We start from the raw sequence: 22090 nt of genomic DNA on the forward strand, positions 1-22090 counted from the left end.
AAAGAACAGCTTTACGGTCAGCAAGATTGGTGGGATGACTTTTTGTCCTGATTTTATTCCATACATGCAATACAATAATCCCTTGTTTATGGGTATGAGTATGAGATTCTGGCAGTAAGAAAAACATAACCTGGTTTTACAGTGTTGTAGTTATATCTCTAAAATGTTTTGAGCTATTTTTAGATTTTTCTACTCTCATACGGCATGAACATAATGGCAAAATATTTTAGCGGTTTTCAAACCTGCGATAAAAGCCTGTTCGTGCAGCAATTATGTCCGGTGCTTATATGATTCACCGCCCCCCCCCCAGTAAACAGTGTAGAATACTGCATATGACAATTTGAATGTCTTCTTATAATGACTTATATTCTAAACTTTTGTGCATTCAGACACATTTATGCTTGAAAATCTTTCATTTAGGCATGTATGTATGTATGCATACATAAGTATGCATACTTTTTGTTCGTACTAATACCCAGTATTCAACCATGAAACAGCACGACTTATTTATTTTTGAAAAACTGTGATAAGAGTGGGCGGCACGGCGGTCTGGTGGTTAGTGCGCAGACCTCACAGCTAGGAGACCAGGGTTCAATTCCCACCCTCGGCCATCTCTGTGTGGAGTTTGCATGTTCTCCCCGTGCATGCGTGGGTTTTCTCCGGGTACTCCGGTTTCCTCCCACATTCCAAATTATTCCAAATTGTCCATAGGTATGAATGTGAGTGTGAATGGTTGTTTGTCTATATGTGCCCTGTGATTGGCTGGCGACCAGTCCAGGGTGTACCCCGCCTCTCGCCCGAAGACAGCTGGGATAGGCTCCAGCACCCCCCGTGACCCTCGTGAGGAAAAGCGGTAGAAAATGAATGAATGAATGAATGTGATAAGAGTGTATACGCTCTTGCATACCCTGCAACCTTAGCGAGGATAAGCGGCATAGAAAATGTACGAATGGATTGATGATAGCGTGAAGCTCTGAAAAACGCAACGTAGCACGGATGACTGTATAGCGTTTGATTTGTGTTCTGCACTCCTGTGGATTTATTTGTGCACCACAGGATGACTCCATTCACTTATCGAATACTGTAGTTGGATCTAATGTCATGGCTGATATTTCTGGTAGTATTTAAATTAAATTTAAAGTCACAGAACACATTATGGGAATCAATGTTAATCCATTACTTAACTGAACAGGGACAAAAAATCTACATTGGATAAACAGAGCACATGAAGGTCGGTTTGAATCGGAGGTTCTATGATTGAGAAATAACCTATTAAGCAAAAATATTGTCGTTAGTACATCCAAGCGAGGACTACACTGGTGACACAAAGCGGGTAAAGGAGAGCAGGAGGAAATGTCAATCACCTCTCTGTTTCCTGAGGAGGAGTGGACTGCATGAAGACCCTCCCCCAGCTGGAAAATGAGAGGAAACAGGAGGCACAAACAGGAGGTGAAGAGGAGAAAAGCAACAGAAGCGGCAAAGACTCATAGGAGAAACAACAGGTTACAAAAAGGAGTAAGCAGGACACACGGGGAAAAGGCATCCCACCAAATGAGCAAGGTGAAGCCAAGTTAGTGGATGACAAAACTCCCCGAACCAAATATTAAAGAAGGGAATGCTGTCCCGATGATGAGAACCCGACCCGTGCATTTACCAATAAACTCCAGTATGCTTCCGGAGCGTGTACGACTCTCAGTATCTTGCCGAAACACGGTGGCATGTGGAATGGTCCCTGCTGTGATGAGCATGTAGAGAAGCTCTGGTGGGGGAGTCCTCAACATCTGCTGCAGAAGTTCCAAAGCTGCTGTCACCACGTTGTGGTCCCAGTGCTGAGTGAAGTGTAACGTCAGCTCATACACCTGCAGACAAATGGAATGGAAGAGTTGACTTATGGTTTCATATGCTTTTACTGGAAACCTTGTTGGGTACATATCGTGAAATACTGTATAACAGTTACATCCAAAATTCTGCACTCAGAAATATAATAATGCATAGTTTTGAGGAACACTGAGAAGTTAACAATGTTGCTTATTGTGTGAAGATACATACGTGGAATAAAGTAATACAAACAATGCAGTTATTGACCGCTGCAAACTACAAATATTAAATATAGTTTGAAATGAATAAAGACCAGGGTTCAATTCCCACCCTCGGCCATCTCTGTGTGGAGTTTGCATGTTCTCCCCGTACTTGTGTGGGTTTTCTCTGGTTTCCTCCCACATTCCAAAAACATGCTAGGTTAATTGGCCACTCCAAATTGTCCATAGGTATGAATGTGAGTGTGAATGGTTGTTTGTCTATATGTGCCCTGTGATTGGCTGGCCACCAGTCCAGGGTGTACCCCGCCTCTCGCCCGAAGACAGCTGGGATAGGCTCCAGCACCCCCGCGACCCTCGTGAGGAAAAGCGGTAGAAAATGAATGAATGAATGAAATGAATAAAGACCAGGGTTCAATTCCCACCCTCGGCCATCTCTGTGTGGAGTTTGCATGTTCTCCCCGTGCTTGTGTGGGTTTTCTCCGGGTACTCCGGTTTCCTCCCAGATTCCAAAAACATGCTAGGTTAATTGGCGACTCCAAATTGTCCATAGGTATGAATGTGAGTGTGAATGGTTGTTTGTCTATATGTGCCCTGTGATTGGCTGGCGACCAGTCCAGGGTGTACCCCGCCTCTCGCCCGAAGACAGCTGGGATAGGCTCCAGCACCCCCACGACCCTCGTGAGGAAAAGCGGTAGAAAATGAATTTTGACTCTTGAATTGTATCTTCACAGTTCCTGATGTGCAAATGTCAAAAATGCATAGACAAGTGTTTCCCATATATTCATAAAATTAATTGCAGTCCTATGAGAGAAACATACACCCAGATGATCTTTACCTGCCGCAGCTGCTCAGGTGTTGGCTGCACATCAGCCTCTTTCTTCATGATTCCAAAGCTCCCTTTGAGGCTCGTTGTGTTGACCTGCTGCTGCAGTAGAGGTATTAGGTAGCGGAGGGTTAACAGCACCCCGAGAATAAGATGACTGGGGTGCTCCTCGTCTACTGGAACCACCAGACCTGCACCACAGGTGAGAAACAGGATGCCAGTGTGTTAAGACTTTTTATGAAAGTAATGCATGTGTCAGTAATGGCAGAATAGAACACAAACACTTTTGTCGATTGTGCAGGTTAGTGTGCGGTCCTACCCAGCAACACATTCAGGAGCCACGTGTAGAAGTAGCTCGTCCGTCTTGAATGCTGGCACACAGTAACGGCCGAGCTTGCGGCTGTACGTCTGATGGTGGGGGAGCTGGACTTAAGGTTGGCAACAAACGACTTCAACAGGACCTGAGACAAAAATATTGACGCAAAAAACAGGCGCGTTAAAGAGATTATCATTTAAATGTAATCCAACCAGAAATAAGAAAATGTATACGTTATATAACATACGATCGACAGGTAAAAAACAACTCATACTGAAAAGATGACAATAAGCAGGGATAGACACATCAGTGGACACCTTTATGTCGCCATCATTGGCAAAGTGTCCCAAGGCGACCATGATCTTAGGCATGGCTGAAGCCAACGTCTCCTGCACGGTCTCCTCCTGCCGTTTGGTGATTCTGGTGAGGCACGGCAAAAGGTTGACAAGATAGGGTCTGCATTGTAACAGAGAGAGGAAAAGAAATATAAACACACTTATTTAATCTTCTAAACCTTGAAGAAATGCATTGTTTTACAGGGTGAAAGGCTTGTGTATCAGAAAACGTGTTCAAATGTAAAGTTTCATGTTATTTTTGTGTCTACCTGCACTTCTGAGGTCTGATGAGGTGAGCAAGCTCAGAAAACCTCCACAAGGCTGCCCTCAAACTCCGAGAGGCACCATTCTACAGAGAGACACATTCATCCTCATCAACTCCTCGATTATTAGAATAATAACATACATGCCACAATTTGTTATACCAAATGTCAAATATTATTTAATAATGCATGCACAAATATGAACATTTTTTACCTTTTTAATTTCTTTGTACAGCTCCAGCTGTAGTCTTGGCAGATTTGAGTCCATCAGTGCCTACGGATAAATCAAACCAACAAGCATCAATCAAAATCCGTTTTTAATGTCTAACTTTTTATACCTGACTGCTGCACCCCGTCCCGCTTTTAGCCTTGTTTTAGCTCTGAATGAATGTCTGGATATTGTATTGTAATGCATCGTTTACTCAACTTTATTTTTCTTTATTTTTTCTCTACTGTAAAGCGTCTGAGAAAAGTGCTACACAAATAAAATGTACTATTATTATTATCATCAAGTACAACATACAGAACAACTATTTTCATGTTATTATTATTTATTATTTTAACTATTTTATTTAACCAAGTCACAAAACCATGCAGTTTTGAAATGTTGGCTGTCCCACAAATTGAGCGTCTATATTTTTTTGAGACCAAATAAATCATTAATTCATTCATTCATTTTCTACCGCTTATCCTCACGAGGGACACGGGGGTGCTGAGCCTATTCCAGCTGTCTTTGGGCGGACTGGTCGCCAGCCAATCACAGGGCACATATAGACAAACAACCATTCACACTCACATTCATACCTATGGACAATTTGGAGTCGCCAATTAACCTAGCATGTTTTTGGAATGTGGGAGGAAACCGGAGTACCCGGAGAAAACCAATGCATGCACGGGGAGAAACTCCACACAGAGATGGCCGAAGGTGGAATTGAACTCCGGTCTCCCAGCTGTGCTAACCACTCGATCGCCATGCAGCCCTTGTTATGATAATGTATAGTAATAATAATATGTACTATTTTATATGTCATCTTTCACTGAAGTTGCAGAATTGGTGTTCATGACAGGTATTTTCTCACAGGCGAGTCATGCTTTCTGTAATTACACTAAAGTACAGTGACAAAGCATAGTCTGGCTGTTTTAAAGTGTTCTCTTACTTTGATTATTTTGTTGAGGCACTCATCGGCTACCATTCGGACATCCGATTCACTGTCGTCACTGCAGAGGAGGAACATTTCCATAGCGATGCCCAGCAGTTTCTGAAACTCCGGAGATGTTCTAAGAACAAACAGCACACAGGAGTCGAGTGAGGAAGCATCATTAGACTGACACATAAAAACACACAGTACCAGTGCAACTGAAATCAATTATCTAAAAAAAAAAAAATATATATATATATATATATATATATATACATATATTCAGTATATATACACACACAGTACACACATATATAACCTGTTTACATTGCCTGGAAGTGTTTGAATGAATACCAAGACGTACCTGAGAGACTGCGCCACAATGTTTTCACATATTGTCAAGCAATGCGTGACTCTGTCTTTCTTTGTTGTTGCCTGCTCCTTTTTCCTGTAACATTAGGTGATTATAAACAAAGAACAGTGCACGGTGAAGGCAAAAAAAGGACAGTAAGATGTAAAAGTGTGTTTACAACTGTAACAATAGGCAACAAATCACAGTGCAGTATTTTATTTTTACATATATTAACAAATATTTGTTAATAAATGAGACCAGATATAGATGTGATAATAGACTAATAATAGAGGTGGAATCAAACAAGCACCTAAAACAAGTGTTGTGGGTATTAGGACAGAGACATATATGACGTCATCAAAACAGGGGCGACCCTTGTGATGCACCTGATTCTGTGGCATTGCAGTACATACAGTAAAATACATTATCTTGCTCAGCAAATAACTACATTATTTCCTACATTGTAGCCAATTACACTACATAGAATCTAGTTCCTGAATTAACAAGACTGAAAGCATATGAATGTATTTTTGCAACTGCATAACGTAGCAGGGTGGATATCTGGCAACACAATGAAGCTATCATAATTCGAGATGATGCATTATTAGCAATTAATATGACTTCAGTCTGCATTGGGTCGATGGAATCTGCGCATTTCCCAGTGACAAGTAAAGATAGCTAACGGGCTAAGCTATCTGCCTAGTCCCATGGTTAGCATGCTACGACTGGACAAAAACCCCCACTTACTGTCTCTGGACAAGCTCCTCGGCAGTCGGTGGTCCCTGCTGCTGCTGGAATGACTTCAATGACTCAAAGGCCTTCATTAGTTTTTCCATCGTGGCCATTTTTGCAATAAACGAGAGTGAACCTTGCTGGCTAGCGAATATTTATAATTGTGAGCTAGCTAGCTAACACGGGGGTGGCAAGTTAGCACACACGGAGAGCAAGCGGTGCGTAGTGTAACGAGCGTGCTAACGCAGCTCGCTACAACTACCGCAGGCTCTCGGCTCTCACCCTCCTATCCAAGACGTCTACTATCTCTTCACGATAATATACTTTACTGAGGGAAATGCTGGTTGATGGGCCATATTTGATGCAGCAAAGAAGGACGGTACCAGCAGAAATCAGACCAGGAAGTGGCAAATGTGACAGATTCTTAGGGATAGGACGAAAACAACCTGACTGACCAATCAGATTTTGGTTATGTGACCAACAGCCAATCATGAGACAGCTACTTTTTTTAATTTGTTGTTTTGCTGTAGTCACGGGACCATTGCTAGTCAGATGGATTTGTATGTTTTGTCAATTATATTACAGTAAGCCTTAGAGGTAAACATAAAATATCATTGAATTTAAGTCAGCTTTAAGGTATTAAAGCTTCAATACCTTAAAATGCATTGCATAATTTTGTAATATTTATATATTTATATTATATATAATATTTTATTTTAAAGTGGACCTATTATGCTTTCCCCAACTTTTCTGACCTATAAATGTACTTAGAATGTTTGTGGATTTGGAAGTGAGCCCTGAAAGAAGTTTGGGATGGCTCAAAACGCTGCGTTTCAAAAGGTGTGGTAAAAGTGCCCCTTTGTGATGTCACAGAGGGGCCTTCTTCCTTATATGGTTCATAGTTAGGAAGCACTTTGGGCATGTGACCAATCACAGGTCGCGGGTGGAATAATTCAAAACAGACCGTTTTGACAGGAAACACAAATCCAAGGAAATACAACTGGAATAAGTTTTCATGTGCGGGTTATTGTGTGTAGCTGCTCTATAGTAGACCACAACTCAATACAAAGGGTCGAAAAATTTGTATAATATTCTTCTAATACAGCGGTGTACAAAAATGTGGCCCGGGGGAATCAGTGGCTCATGGCTGATTTTTTTTTTCTTCTTTAATCAGCCTCAAACACATTTTAATATAAATACTAATGAGAAAAATTTAAGCTGTAGAGCCATAATTATACAAGAATAAAGTATAAATATTAGTTACAATCATAAATGTATGGTATCATTACAACAACAAAATGTATGCAAATGACATACTACTATGAGAACAAAAAATTAATCTGCTCAATCTCAGTTGCAATTTTTGGAGAAACTAGATTGGGAAAAAATATTGTGAGAAGAACAAAACAAAAAAATATTATGGGAATAAAGTTCCCATAATGATGCAAGTCTATCTGTTATGCTTTTCCTGGCTCAGCTGTTACGCAATCAATGAGAAATATCAATTTCACAGGACAGCCCCGAGAAAATACACAAATTAGTCCGGACACGGATACATTTTATACAAATGGCAGTGTATTTTTTCATAATTACAAATGTAAGATATGGTACAACAACCAGTGATACAACTTGTACAAGAATTTAACAATGACTGCAGTGGTTGAACAACATGACTGTACAGGTACAAAAAAAAAGGAAAGAGGTGGTGGTGGTGGGGGTGTCAGGCCTTGTTGGAATACCAGTAGAACATTCCTTAAAATAGCTTTTACACTAACGATTCCAGACCGAATGAGAAACTGAAGCGACATTACGGAACTGAGGATCTCTCCCTCAAGTGTAACTGACGACGTTTATCCTAATTTGGAAGGGTTGACTCACCGTTCCAAGAAAAGGAATGCCTTTCCCGTATTCGAACAAGGCCACGTCTACAGGTCATTTGAACTGTCCTCAGATATCAGAGATATGTTGGCACTAAAAGGTCATCATTGTACATATACAAGGAACCTGAAGTATTACAAACCAATACATGCTTGTGTAATAAAGCATATGTTTTTTTTTCTCTTTAAAACAGGCATTACAATGCACTTTGTGCGGACATTCAAAACCTTTTGAGCAGTTTAAAGTTCCGTTATGTGAAGGATTTCGCTTCGAAATGGATGGAAGGGTGAAAAAGGATGAAAAAAGGCGTGATGTCTTTTTGCAACTGGCACACACGATGAAGGCTTTCAGTCTTTCCTCGCTTCATTTTTTTTAATTTTTTTTTTTACAAATAATACATTTTATTCAGTATTGATTTTGGTATCATTGAAAAGGAGACACTTCCTATTGTCATTGGCGAAACACACATCCCAGTGCAATGAACATGTTAAGTGGATGGCGGAGTTGTACTCCTATCAGGTGAATAGGTGCAGCAGGCATCGGTTTCTCTATGTATTGTCAGTGTTTTACAGCTTATTATTAAAATGTACAAGGTTTTTGAGGCTGGAAGTACTTTTAAAAAAATGCTAAAAACCTACAAAAGGCAAGAGAGTAAGCTTCAGAGCATGCCTGAGTGCAACAAATAGAAAGAAACGACTCCAAGCCAGCGACACATACATGGCACATATATTTGTATGGTGATAGTGGAATGTGCATTTTTTCAGAGCAAGAAAACACTAAATCAGAGGGAGTAATAATATATGCACACTTTTTCACTTTTGAACTGCTTTTGAGAAATGACCAAGTGTAACGTTTAAGCTGTGGGAATAAAATCAACCTTTCTCTGAATTCAGATAAAATTCTATGCAATTTCCATACAAGGTAAATGTACACACACTGTCTAAAACGGAGTATTCACAGTATTGAAAAGTGATGGTAGGAAGTTACACTGACCACCTCAAAACATACAAATTCCACAATGTCAAATGCCTTTGAGAGCCTTTTTTTTTTTTTTTTATTAGAACCGGAAGGAGTCGAAAATCCTGCATTTCTCCATTTCTCCACACACGAGCCAGCACCTTTTCTATGAGCGAATAACATACTGCTGTATGTTTTTCATGGAAGATTAAAAGTTGTGCACTATTACGACAAACATATTTTCTCTTTATCAAGCATAGACACGGCTTCAGTCACAGAATATAGCTGCATATCATCTACGGATATGTGGCCATACTACAGCCATACTATTTAGGATCTACTGCGCAAAAAGGCAAAAAGCGGGCTCTAATCTCAACTCCATGGCGGGATTGAAAGAGGTTCATTTCATTTCAACAGCGATGTGGGTACAAAGATGGAACAAGTTGTTAGCTGCGGGTCGGATTTTTCACAACACGGTGCCTAACTCCCTCCCAGCTAAATAATGGAATATTTGAGGAGAACCATAACAAAAATATTTTTCCCCCGTTGCTGGACACATCTGCTGGAGGACAGAGTGCAAAGAAAAAGTGGCTTTGTAAAATACATATCCGATATCTGATCTGGAATCAATGTTAGCTTTTTCTGGACATTCTGATTAAAAATTATTAAAAGTAAATCAATATCACCTTCACTAGACATATGCTGGCCATATACCAAATCATGCTGTTGAGTTAGAGGTCAATACAAGGTTATAATCAACTTTGCATTATCCAATCAAGACAAGAAGGAGCGGAATTTTGGGGTAGCAACAAATCAGTACTCAACATCGTTGATTTATTGACAGACATCATTCAGCTCTACCCGAGCCTCAAGGGCGTTAATTTTGGGAATCTGATGTGGATCTGATGTGCTAAAAACACCTCGCATTGGCCAAAGTCAATTCTAAAAAATACAGCACATATAAAAATTTAAAAAAAAGGCATTATGCTACATTGAGAAAAATAAAGACAACTGGTACTGTGCTTCTTTAAAAAAAAAAAAAAAACTGCCCAAAGAAACATTATCCATACTCATTCCCAAAGACAATAAAATAAAAATGTCATGTATGCATTCAAGTGGTACTTTTATGGCTTTTTGTACAATACAACCGTTAGTGAAAATATACATCTAGACATAAATTCAAGTACAAAGGTACAAAATCTTTTAACTCATACTTTTTTTTTTCTTGAATTATAATACACTTTTAGTACAGCTCATAAATACAGGTCAACATTCACTGAGTTCCTAAGATTTGCACTCGGCTGGAGTTTATGGTAAAGATCGGCGGGTGGGATGTTTTTCGGCAGGGTGTGGAGGGAGTGGTTTAAAGTCGAGAGGGCTCCTCGAACTCGTCGTCACTGTAACCGCTCTTAAAGCAGACCTGGCGAGGAAGCATACGGTATATGGTGTTAGAACAGGTTTCACACACACACACACACACCGCAAATTGTGGTGTATAAGCTGCTACTTTGCGACTTAAATGGCGGTACGGCTAATTTACGGCAAAATCTCATGAAATGGCCTTTCCTTCAGAGCTACTACTGATTGCAAGTTGAGGAAGCAATTGCTCTTTCTATGGCAGGAGCCAATCAAGAGCTATCAGAGCACTCACAGCAATAAATTCATCACCCAACAACTTAACACTGACTATATACATAAATATACAAACATAAACCAATGTGAGTTGAAAATTATTTTCCCCATGAAGTTTTCCCATAAGGCATTGTGTCGGAGCAATGTATTTATTGGGGTACTACAAAGAAGTCAGCTTCCCTTTGGCTCCCTCTTGTGGACAGAAGCAACACCGCAGCAACAGCCACCATTTTAAATGCTTTTTATGCTCCTCCAATGAAATGCATGATGGAAAAATGTTCAAATGTAGATTTTTTTCCATGTTAAACTCTATTGGTACATGTTTCTGCATTTCTGAAGTATAATATTTGAGTGTTAAGTTGCTGTGTGATGAGTTTAATGTTGACTGTTATGACCTGCAATTTTCCAAGTTTGTTTTATTTTATTTTTAGGTCATGATTGGCTCCTGTTATATAAAGAGCCGACTGGTCTTCAAGGACCCGTGTATGACACAATATGCCATTTTATGCCGTGCCCACATGAAGTTTAAACAAGTGTGTTGTACAGTGTACAATACACCAGAATTTACAGTACTTGTGGCAACCAAAGGATGAGGTGAGGAAAACAACATATGAAGCCACACCTTCAAAACACATGAAGAAAAATTAGTGAAACAGAGAGAAAGGGAAACATTGAACCCAGACAAACAAAGGAAATAAAGTGAAGTCTGGAAATGATCAGACCCCAAAAGTCAAATTCAAAAACACTTACAAGATCACATGAGACAGGATTCACATTTCATGATGTAACGTTGAACAGGGCCAAGGAGGAATAGAAGGAATAGAGGAAGTACCTTAGCCCCCACCCCCTCGAACAGTTGCTGGAGCACTAGAACTTGCCTCTCTTCTGAACAGGCGGTAGAAGAAGCCTCTCTTTGGTGGAGGGTTTGGCCGGTTCATGTCCAGGTCTGGACATAGCGTCCCATCGGTCTCATAGACATTGATTTCTTTGAAGCACTCCATTTCAATCATCTACGCAAAGAGAGGGAACAAGTTTGGATTTTGTTTTTGAACGGGGCCTTGTTTCCAACAACAAGCAGAGCTCAGTCACGGCTAGTGATGGGTATCGATAGTCGGTATCGTAATAGTACCGGTGATGACGAAAAGTATTTACCATTTAACGTGGCTAATTGGTTCCAGATATTAGTAAATTTTTATAGCGCACAAATAATGCTTTTATGACTTTCTGAAGACAACTTTTACCATTTTTGTTTTAATTAATTTTGTTTCAGTTGATGTTTGCTAAATGCAAGGATGAAGAGTCTTGAACCAGTCATGATGTGCTATATATATCACTATATTGATACTTACTATGGTACCCATTATGTTATTGTATGGTCATATCACCTTGTACTTCGGTACAAGGTGCATTATTAAAAAAAAAAAATCTTAAACTGTATTATGGAAAGCAGGAAGTGAACAAATGTAACAGTTACTGATTGTAAAAGTACCAGATGGAGGGGTAGGATTTAATAAGCTTTGCTTCTTCCTGCTCCTTTTGGACATGTGGAACTGGGAACTGATTATGGGATGCATTCAATTGTAATCTGATGCATGTTCAAATGAAATAAAACCATTACCATTACCAAATATTGAGATTTGACTTTGTTGGGCGGTCCTTGAAGGAACCATAATTGCATAAAGCTAAAAATAACCAATTAGCTAAAAATGTCATCCAATACTTCTCTACAAGAGAGGAGAAATATGATCTCAGGGAAGAAGTACATTTGAAACACTTCTATGCTAGGACTACGTTATGCTAGCCATAGCATTTCAGTATGTGGAATCAAACTATGGAATGGATTGAGTAAGGAAATCAAACAATGCACAACGATGAGCCAATTCAAGAAACAATACAAGCAGTTGATGTTTGCTAAATACAAGGATGAAGAGTCTTGAACCAGTCATGATGTGCTATATATATCACTATATTGACACGCACTATGGTACCCATTATGGCATTGGATGCTCATATCACATCCTACTTTGGTACGGGACAAAAAATAAAAAATGTAAAAAAAAAATTAAAAACTAAAAAAAAAATTATAAAAAAAAATTATAAATAAAATAAATTTGCTAAATACAAGGATGAAGAGTCTTGAACCAGTCATGATGTGCTATATATATCACTATATTGACACTTACTATAGTAACCATTATGTCATTGGATGCTCATATCACTTTGGTACGGGACAAAAAAAAAAGTAAAAAAAAAAATTATAAATAAAATAAATTTGCTAAATACAAGGATGTAAATGTAAAAAAAAAAAATAATTAAATAATTAATTAATTTATAAAATAAATTTGCTAAATCCAAGGATGAAGAGTCTTGAACCAGTCATGATGTGCTATATATATCACTATATTGACACTTACTATAGTAACCATTATGTCATTGGATGCTCATATCACTTTGGTACGGGACAAAAAAAAAAGTAAAAAAAAAAATTATAAATAAAATAAATTTGCTAAATACAAGGATGTAAATGTAAAAAAAAAAATAATTAAATAATTAATTAATTTATAAAATAAATTTGCTAAATCCAAGGATGAAGAGTCTTGAACCAGTCATGATGTGCTATATATATCACTATATTGACACGCACTATGGTACCCATTATGGCATTGGATGCTCATATCACCTCGTACTTCAGTACAAGGTATATTATTTAAAAAAACAAAAACAAAAAAAAAACCTTAAACTGTATTATGGAAAGCAGGAAGTGAACAAATGTCACAGTTACTGATTGTAAAAGTACCAGATGGAGGGGTAGGATTTAATAAGCTTTGCTTCTTCCTACTCCTTTTGGACATGTGGAACTGTGAACTGATTATGTGATGCGTTCAATTGTAATCTGATGCATGTTCAAGTGAAATAAAACCATTACCATTACATTGTTATTGATTAGTTTGCATCAGGGCGTCATAAGAAAAGAGAGGGTGCTATCAAGAGCAACAAACCTCTTGTCTATTTGCACACAATACAATGTATTTATGTTCAGAACAAAGTATTAATAAAAGTATTAACCTGGATTAAATCACACCAAGCAGAGGCTGCATGTGACTAATTTTCTATTAAGACTGTTGTTCCAACAAATCAGTGATGCCAGATATTTAATATATTTAGCATGTTTGGCAAATGAGTTTGAATGTAACACCGCCATTCTGAATGGAACCCACTACGCACTGTGCTATGCTAGCTGCTGGAACAATGACATCACCGCAGTGAACTGTTGCTGTAGTACCTCATTCTGCCACGGGATGGAGACACTCCCTGTGACAAACTTGTGGTAGAAGTCGTCATCCGTGGGGTCAAGGTTCACACCTTTGACAGTGGAGAACTGCTCGATGTCGAGGACGTCCTTGCAGTACACGGCCCGGGGCTAAAAATCCAAGAAGACTTGTGAACTTGAAGCTAAATAATCAAGTTTAGCATTTTAATAGAATTAAACTCAGTGGCTGGGTTCCAAATCTTTTACATTTACACTTCAATTCACTGCATACTAGGACTTCAAATTTTGACAGTGTAGTGCTGTCCTAAACGGATGACTGTCATTACTTACCAACAATAACAATATTTATTTTGAGTGCACTTCTTTACTTTTTTATTTTTGAATTACAACCACTCGAGTAAGTCCGTCACTTTCCGCTACATAGCCAGCATGGCAAGGATTGAGGGTGGTTATGATATAATAATTGGTCCGTGTTGAGTGCACTGACGGCACAATGCACAAACACAGTCAAACCAGCAAGTGTGGAAGTGCATGATTTGGAACGCAGCCATTAGCTGTGAGGACTTTGATACTGCTTTCCTACCAACCCCGAACAAAGCCAACAGTAGAAGATAATCCTACTATTCGGTTCAATATTGGTTTAACCCCTCAAGACAATTGCTTTCCCCTCTGTCAGTCTATTTATGTGACTGAAAATAAAATAATCCTCTGTGTGAACAGCTTCCAGTCGGAGAACAGCACTCCCCTGTTTACTAAGGACTAAGGAGTTCTGTTTTCCTCTATAATGGAAATAATGGACAGCTTCAAATTTGGATTTTAATTAACAACAAATCAAAGATCTGTTTCTCACTACGTCAGATATGACATGACAACATGACATGAAATTGCCACTTTCTGCACTTGGGTGTATTTTTAGGTTTTGCGTCCATGCTCTTACGTCAGGGCTGAACGGAGGTTCCAGCATGTTTGCCTCCAATCGTTTGAAGTTGATGTTCCTGAAGATGGGATGCTGCTTGACCTCTATGGCCCCAAGACCCTGACAACCAGGTCGACTTTTGGGATCTTTAGAGAGGAGCTATAAAAAAAAAATAAAAAAATAAGAAAGACACACAAAAAACTTAAATGTTGAATAAATTGCTTCATGTGTGGTAAAGCTGGGCCATATATGAAGAGCTTGCAACCAAAAGGCGCTAAATCCATTTTGACTGATTTCGAGAAAATCAATGATTTTTAACTACGCACATATCAATCTATTTGGTCATCAAGTCTATATTGCAAATGAAAGAGCTATCAATATAGGTCATAAAAATGCATGCTATAAAAATCCTGCACACACCATGTATTTTATATATATTTTTTTAATAATTTTTTTTTCGGATTTAGCGCCTTTTGGCTGAAATAAATTTGAAGTCACCTTTAACTTCTTCAATGGCATTGTTGTAAAAGAATGTAAGGTGCTTTAATGTACTATGCTAATAAAATAATTACAACACAGAAGCCATTCTCAACATACAATACAAAATAATTATCATTAATTAAATTAATAAAAATGTTATTAAAAGCAGTGCTCATATTTGACTGCACCGTGAAGGTGACAGTGACAAAAATCATCTCATTACAAACTCTTTACATTGTATGTTTTTTTAGTACAAGTAAAATAATGTTTCTCATGAAAGTTGGAGGTGTCAAGGTAGAGACATGCCTTTTATGGCGTAAAAAAAACTTCCATGTTACAGAATACTGTAAAAACACAATTTGTGTTCTCCTGAATTGCATAACATACCGTAACTATCATACGTGTACTTCATGTACACAAACAAAACAGGATGCGCACTGATACTGGCTTTCTGTATGTGCAGTGCCAATTGTATTCTTCTCTCTGATTGGTCAGATTATCAATAGATGGGAAATTTAGGCCAATCAGAATAAAGAATAAAGAAAGGGATTTAGCTCCTTTTGGTTGAAATCTGAAATAGAAATAGCGCTTTTTGGTTGAAAGCATAAATTTCATATCACTTTTTTTCATATTTTTTAAAATGATTTCAAGACCAAAATATGTGATTTGGATACACATGACAGAGGTCTATTAAACTCATGAAAAACATGCAACTTAGTGAAAATTGGATTTAGCGCCTTTTGGTTGCAAGCTCTTTATATGTAGAAAATACAAAAGAGGGGAGTCCATAATATTTATGATTTATGCTAAAAACACATACATGTAATCCCTCCTGACTTTATGTAACTTCACATAATGCATAATTGAATAAAGACCAGCAGTAATGCACAGTAATCCATGCACCTAGGGGTTAATGCAGCACCATCATAGATAGAATTAGAAAAGCACCGCCGCTGTTTCTATGAGAGCTTGGAGATAATATTCCCTCCACACCACCTACAGCACTGCCGGCTTATGAAGTGGATGAGTGCTGTTTAGTGGCGGCGGTGTAGCGATGTGTGCAAATTCATCATCAACAAGCTCACTTTTTACACAATACCTCCCCGGGTCACTTTTTTTTTTTTCCTACTGTCAGTGCACAACGTCAACCATATTGGGTCAGACTCTCACTTTCTGCTCTTGATAACTCACATGACTTTTTTGGACTGTGGTCCTCTATGTCTCCGCTATGACTCCCCCCCGGCCCCAAGTTTCAGAAACCTTTCTTCTTGCTTTCCTCACTCATCCTCCCTCTAGGGAGTCTTCTAATCTGTTGAACCTCAGGTCAGAATGTTCCACAGCAAGACACAAATAAACGTCCTCTCTGGCTCACAAACAGAAAACTCACTGGCTCGCTTTTCTGAGTATGGATGACATTTTCGTTAGAAAAGTTAGAATCAACATTGGTTGAAATGTCTACAACATATACAGTTCGTCCCGTAAACTAATTCAACATCATTAAACATCATTTTGGTGAGTAAACATGAGTCTGAACTAATAACAGCGCACACCGGCGGAAGAATACGTACACGCCGCACCCGGCGCAAGAATGCAGTGTGTGGCCCGTACTGGGCGGAAGGATACAGAGTGTGTATGTGTAACCACACTGAGGAAGAATGACATCGCTTATTAGTTCGCTTTCTGGACTTCATTATGTCTCCCAAGCGGCGGTGCACCAAAGAAAAGGAAAGTCATCACCATGGAAGTCAAGATTCATTCATTCATTTTCTACCGCTTATCCTCACAAGGGTTGGGGGGTATGCTGGAGCCTATCCCAGCTGTCTTCGGGCGAGAGGTGGTGTACACCCTGGACTGGTCGCCAGCCAATCACAGGGCACATATAGACAAACAACCATTCACACTCACATTCATACCTATGGACAATTTGGAGTCGCCAATTAACCTAGCATGTTTTTGGAATGTGGGAGGAAACCGGAATACCCGGAGAAAACCCACGCATGCACGGGGAGAACATGCAAACTCCACACAGAGATGGCCGAGGGTGGAATTGAACCCTTTCCTTTTCTTTGGCGCACTGCCGCTTGGGAGACATAACCAAGCCCAAAACATTATTCATTCATTGATTCATTTCTACCACTTTTTCCTCACGAGGGTGCTGGAGCCTATCCCAGCTGTCTTCCGGCAAGAGGCGGGGTACACCCTGGACTGGTCACCAGCCAATCACAGGGCACATATAGACAAACAACCATTCACACTCACATTTATACCTATGGACAATTTGGAGTGGCCAATTAACCTAGCATGTTTTTGGAATGTGGGAGGAAACCGGAGTACCCGGAGAAAACCCAAACATGCACGAGGAGAACATGCAAACTCCACACAGAGATGCCCAATTGTGGAATCGAACTCTGGTCTCATAGTTGCGTGGCTGCACGCAAACCACTTGGTCACCGTTCATCCCAGAAGCCTTTTTGAACAGTGAAAAATATCTTACTTTCTGTAAGACTGTGACTGCAGTATATGTGTGTTATACACCAGTAACAACAACAGGTTTCACACACGGCAAATTGTGGTGTATAAGCTGTTACTTTTTTTCCGTAGCCTTTGCGACTTACACAGCGGTACGGCTAATTTACGGCAAAATCTCATGAAATGGCCTTTCCTTCAGAGCTACTACTGATTGCAAGTTGAGGAAGCAATTGCTCTTTCCATGGCAGGAGCCAATCAAGAGCTATCAGAGCACTCACAGCAATAAATTCATCACCCAACAACTTAACACTTCGATTCTGACTAGTGACTAACCATTAATATAGCCCTCCAAAACATCTCAGATAATTCTGCACATTTTATTTTGATGGTACAGTAAACCTCGGATATATCGGACTCGGATATATCGGAAATTCGCTCACAACGGACAGGTAAAAAAGAACCAATTTTTCTGTAATGCATTTCCAATAAAAATTCATTGCATATATCGGATTTTTTATAACGGATTTCGCCTATTTCGGACAAAATCTCCAGTCCCGTTCCAATGCATTTCCATGAAATTTCCCTCGCATATATCGGATGGCCGCATCGTGGCGCTCCGATTCGCCGAATCGTGACAGGCCGCTATACGACGTCATTTGCAGCGTTTGCAGCGTTGCCTGCGCGTCCAGGTACATTGGAAACATAGTCAAGGAAGTGCCTTTTTATAACAGATAAAATCCCATTTACGCATATACCGGATATAAATCCGATATATGCGTAAAACGGACATTTTACGGTATACGCATATAACGGATTTCGCTTATATCGGACAAAACCAGTGGGAACAATTGAATCCGATATATCCGAGGTTTACTGTACTATGTGCTTGTCAAGGAACAACACAAGGAGTCAACACCCTTGCCTTAGACCCCCCCATTTCTTCTCTTTTGACCAAGCCATACATTTGTAACATCTACCCATTCACACTCACCTGTCTGCAGATGTCCTTGGCGTCTTCAGAGAACTTATCAGAGTACTCCTCCTGATCCTCACGAACTCGTCTGTCTACCTCCTCCCGCTTGACTCGTTCTTTGCGTTTGCGAAAGGGCGACTGGCCTTGAATCATCTCAAAGATGAGGCAGCCCAGACCCCACCAGTCTGGACTGAAGGTGTAACTCTCATTCTGGATTACTTCCGGAGCTGAGGTAGCAGGGATGAAGAGAAGTTGGGTATGAGTTGGTTATTAGTGCTTATTGACTGGGTGTGGTTTTGTTGAAAAAACTCGAACTTTCACTAAAGAAAAAGTCAATTTCATACCCATGTATCCAACAGTGCCTACTCTCCCTCGTATCGTCTCCGCTTCAGGAATTTGCACAGCCAGACCCAAGTCTGAAATGCGGATGTGCCCTAAACATGATGTATAGATAAAACATGATTACCGGCTTTTACAAAACCACGACAATAAAAACTACAATCTTTTTGGACAAACACAGAGTGCAGAAATATGTGATACACTACGCTGCTGTGTTTGCACAATTTAGATTGTAAACAACAATGGCATGCACATAAGTCTCTCCTTGCAGAAGCATTCCAATAAACACAAAGAAGAAACGGACATACCACGATCATCCAGAAGGATGTTTTCCGGTTTTAAATCCCTGGAAAAAAAAAGACAATGGAAATATGTACAATTTAGCTGTGAAAATGTAATTAGAAAGCGGTTATTTAGCATTCAATGACAATAAATAGGAATTATTAGACAGAGTTCATATATTGGTTATCATCCGTGCTGTATGTGCATCTAAATGGTTAATTGGTTCTAGGCCTGACCATAATGAATTTCCGCCTTATTTATAAATGTAATATTTTCATAGAGCATAGAAAACCTCTGTACAATCTTCTACATACGTTTTTCAGAGCCTTCTCTACATGAAATAAGAATACAGTCACCTTTATACTCCTACTGCATAATATAATATAGACACAACAAGGGAAAATAAGCCTCATCATGCTTGTGTGTGTTGCTGTAAATGTGTCTTTGCATTAGGAGGACCGAGTGGAGGGAAAACAGGAAGTGACATCTGGGAGTCAGTGTTGAAATTTTAGTTTGGTACGGTTATGGTCACCGTTCAGGACTCCACCATAAGAAAGGCATGAACTGAGATAGTTTTATAATGAAAACCCACTGCTAAATCAAGGCTTGTTTCAATTTTGCCACAATCAGACATCTTAATGATCCCCAAGACCGTTGTGAAAATACGCTCTGGTCTGATGAGATAAAAGTTGAACTTGTTGAAACAATGTGTGTCCCAAAAGAAATCCAACATTTCAGTAAAAGATCATTATACCAACAGTAAAATATTGTGGTGGTAGTGTGATGGTCTGGGGCTGTTTTGCTGTTTTCAGGACCTGGAAGACTTGCTGTGATAAACGGAATCATGAATTCTGCTGTCTACTAACTCTGTAAGTTATCACAAACACTTGATTGCAGTTGTTGCTGCTAAGGGTGGCCCGACCAGTTATTAGGTAGGGGGCAGGCCCTTTTTCACACAGGGCCATGTAGGTTTGGATTTTTTTTTTCTTCATCCTTTTATAATTAAAGGTTTCATTTAAAAACTGCATTGAGTTCAGTTGTGTGGTCATTGACTAATATTTACATTTTTTTCATTATCTAAAACAAACGTGCAAAAAATACAAATTGGTTGAATATATTTAATTTGTGGCGGCACGGCGGTCGAGTGGTTAGCGCGCAGACCTCACAGCTAGGAGACCAGGGTTCAATTCCGCCCTCGGCCATCTCTGTGTGGAGTTTGCATGTTCTCCCCGTGCATGCGTGGGTTTTCTCCGGGCACTCCGGTTTCCTCCCACATTCCAAAAACATGCTAGGTTAATTGTTGACTCCAAATTGTCCATAGGTATGAATGTGAGTGTGAATGGTTGTTTGTCTATATGTGCCCTGTGATTGGCTGGCCACCAGTCCAGGGTGTACAAACATGCAAAAAATACAAATGAAATTGGTTGAATATATTTAATTTGTGGCAGCACAGCGGTCGAGTGGTTAGCGCGCAGACCTCACAGCTAGGAGACCAGGGTTCAATTCCGCCCTCGGTCATCTCTGTGTGGAGTTTGCATGTTCTCCCCGTGCATGCGTGGGTTTTCTCCGGGTTTCCTCCCACATTCCAAAAACATGCTAGTTTAATTGGAAACTCCGAATTGTCCATAGGTATGAATGTGAGTGTGAATGGTTGTTTGTCTATATGTGCCCTGTGATTGGCTGGCCACCAGTCCAGGGTGGTCAAAAGCGGTATAAAATGAATGAATGAATATTTAATTTGTACCAAACATGTTACATTTCCTATTCAAAAGAGTTTTTAAGATGAGATTCATCACGTTGTTTAGCATTTCTGCAGCTGGACAAACCAACAACGAATCCCAAACAGCTGCCCACTGTCATGGATGGATGGATGCGGTCTTACTTTCCGATAAACAAGCGCATCATTGAACCATCAGGGTCATTTTCTCAGGCTTTCAAAAGCTCCTTTAACACCGACGGCATCAAACATACAAATTGTTTTCACAAGCTGAGCTGTAGTGTGTTTTAGGATATAACTTCACGGGTAAAATTGATGGCCGTCTCTCTTCAGACGTCAACATATTTATTTTCTCGGACAGTAAGATTGTAAGAGGGGGTTGTGGCAGAGTTAAACTCCTAACATATGTTTCCAGAAACTAAGATCCGCAAACATTCCTCAAAATTCTTGGCTTAACATGCACAAGATTCAAGACAGTCTGAGTCTATTCGTCATAAAAGATGTCAAGTATTGTTGATCCGAACCCTTGAATTTGCTAACCTGTAGACTATCCTCTCACGGTGCAGGTCCTCAAGGCCACAGCAGATCTCAGCAGCGTAAAAGATGGCTCTCTGTTCATCAAAGCCAGAGTTGCCCATGTTGTAGATGTGGAATTTTAGGTCACCACCATTCATTATGGTCAACACCAGGCACAGCGCATCCTTGGTCTCATAGGCGTATGCTAGACTAACCTGAAAAAAGGGGTCACATTGGGGGTAGAAACAATAGGGAGGGAGAAGTTGAGAAGAAAGGAGTTGTACAGGAGACAAAAGGAAGAGCAGTGGTAAGAGACCCAGGCGCAGAATGGTTTCATTCCATTCATGCCTCTGCATCAGGGGTGTCCAAACTTTTTCCACCAAGGGCTGCATAAAATCAAAAGATGTGGAATATCTGAATGATATTTGTATGTATGTTTTAATATTGTAAAAAGGCTCAAAAAACAGACAAAGCTTTGTTTTATTATTAGTTATTAGCATCAACATTGCAGCTCCTTCGTGCTTTACATTTTGCATTTTTGGTCAATTTTTCCAATTTTTGCTGAGTGTTTTGGTTTGATTTTATTTCTACAATAGGCAGTTTGGACACCCCTGCTCTACATATTGTATATAATGTAATACAGTCAAACCTCGGTTTTCAG

The 22090-nt window shown here is 39.6% G+C and overlaps 2 protein-coding genes across 10 annotated transcripts in view; both read right to left on the minus strand.

The window, feature by feature from the left end:
* htt (huntingtin) overlaps window positions 1–6411 on the minus strand; it is a 41850-nt gene extending 35439 nt beyond the window's left edge. For 5 of the 7 annotated variants that reach the window (XM_058076022.1, XM_058076246.1, XM_058075935.1 and 2 more), the window contains exons 1-10: window positions 6015–6411; window positions 5280–5363; window positions 4934–5054; window positions 3991–4050; window positions 3783–3862; window positions 3496–3634; window positions 3182–3323; window positions 2875–3053; window positions 1655–1859; window positions 1365–1412 (exon numbers count right to left, since the gene is read on the minus strand). In XM_058076022.1, the coding sequence (XP_057932005.1) occupies window positions 1365–1412; window positions 1655–1859; window positions 2875–3053; window positions 3182–3323; window positions 3496–3634; window positions 3783–3862; window positions 3991–4050; window positions 4934–5054; window positions 5280–5363; window positions 6015–6112 (1156 nt within the window). In that variant the 5' untranslated portion in view covers window positions 6113–6411. The remainder of the gene's footprint in view (window positions 1–1364; window positions 1413–1654; window positions 1860–2874; window positions 3054–3181; window positions 3324–3495; window positions 3635–3782; window positions 3863–3990; window positions 4051–4933; window positions 5055–5279; window positions 5364–6014) is intronic. The other 2 variants (XM_058076324.1, XM_058076101.1) reach the window with 1 other exon arrangement.
* Window positions 6412–7554: 1143 nt separating this feature from the next.
* The window catches only part of grk4 (G protein-coupled receptor kinase 4), a 62370-nt gene continuing 47834 nt past the window's right edge, over window positions 7555–22090 (minus strand). For 2 of the 3 annotated variants that reach the window (XM_058065198.1, XM_058065200.1), the window contains 8 exons: window positions 21454–21644; window positions 19223–19260; window positions 18920–19009; window positions 18594–18802; window positions 14675–14812; window positions 13750–13887; window positions 11345–11476; window positions 7555–10254 (listed from right to left, as the gene is read on the minus strand). In XM_058065198.1, the coding sequence (XP_057921181.1) occupies window positions 10198–10254; window positions 11345–11476; window positions 13750–13887; window positions 14675–14812; window positions 18594–18802; window positions 18920–19009; window positions 19223–19260; window positions 21454–21644 (993 nt within the window). In that variant the 3' untranslated portion in view covers window positions 7555–10197. Of the gene's footprint in view, window positions 10255–11298; window positions 11477–13749; window positions 13888–14674; window positions 14813–18593; window positions 18803–18919; window positions 19010–19222; window positions 19261–21453; window positions 21645–22090 lie in introns of all 3 variants that reach the window. The other variant, XM_058065199.1, reaches the window with a different exon arrangement.

Source organism: Doryrhamphus excisus, chromosome 1 (assembly GCF_030265055.1).
Source record: "Doryrhamphus excisus isolate RoL2022-K1 chromosome 1, RoL_Dexc_1.0, whole genome shotgun sequence".
NCBI lineage: Eukaryota > Metazoa > Chordata > Actinopteri > Syngnathiformes > Syngnathidae > Doryrhamphus > Doryrhamphus excisus.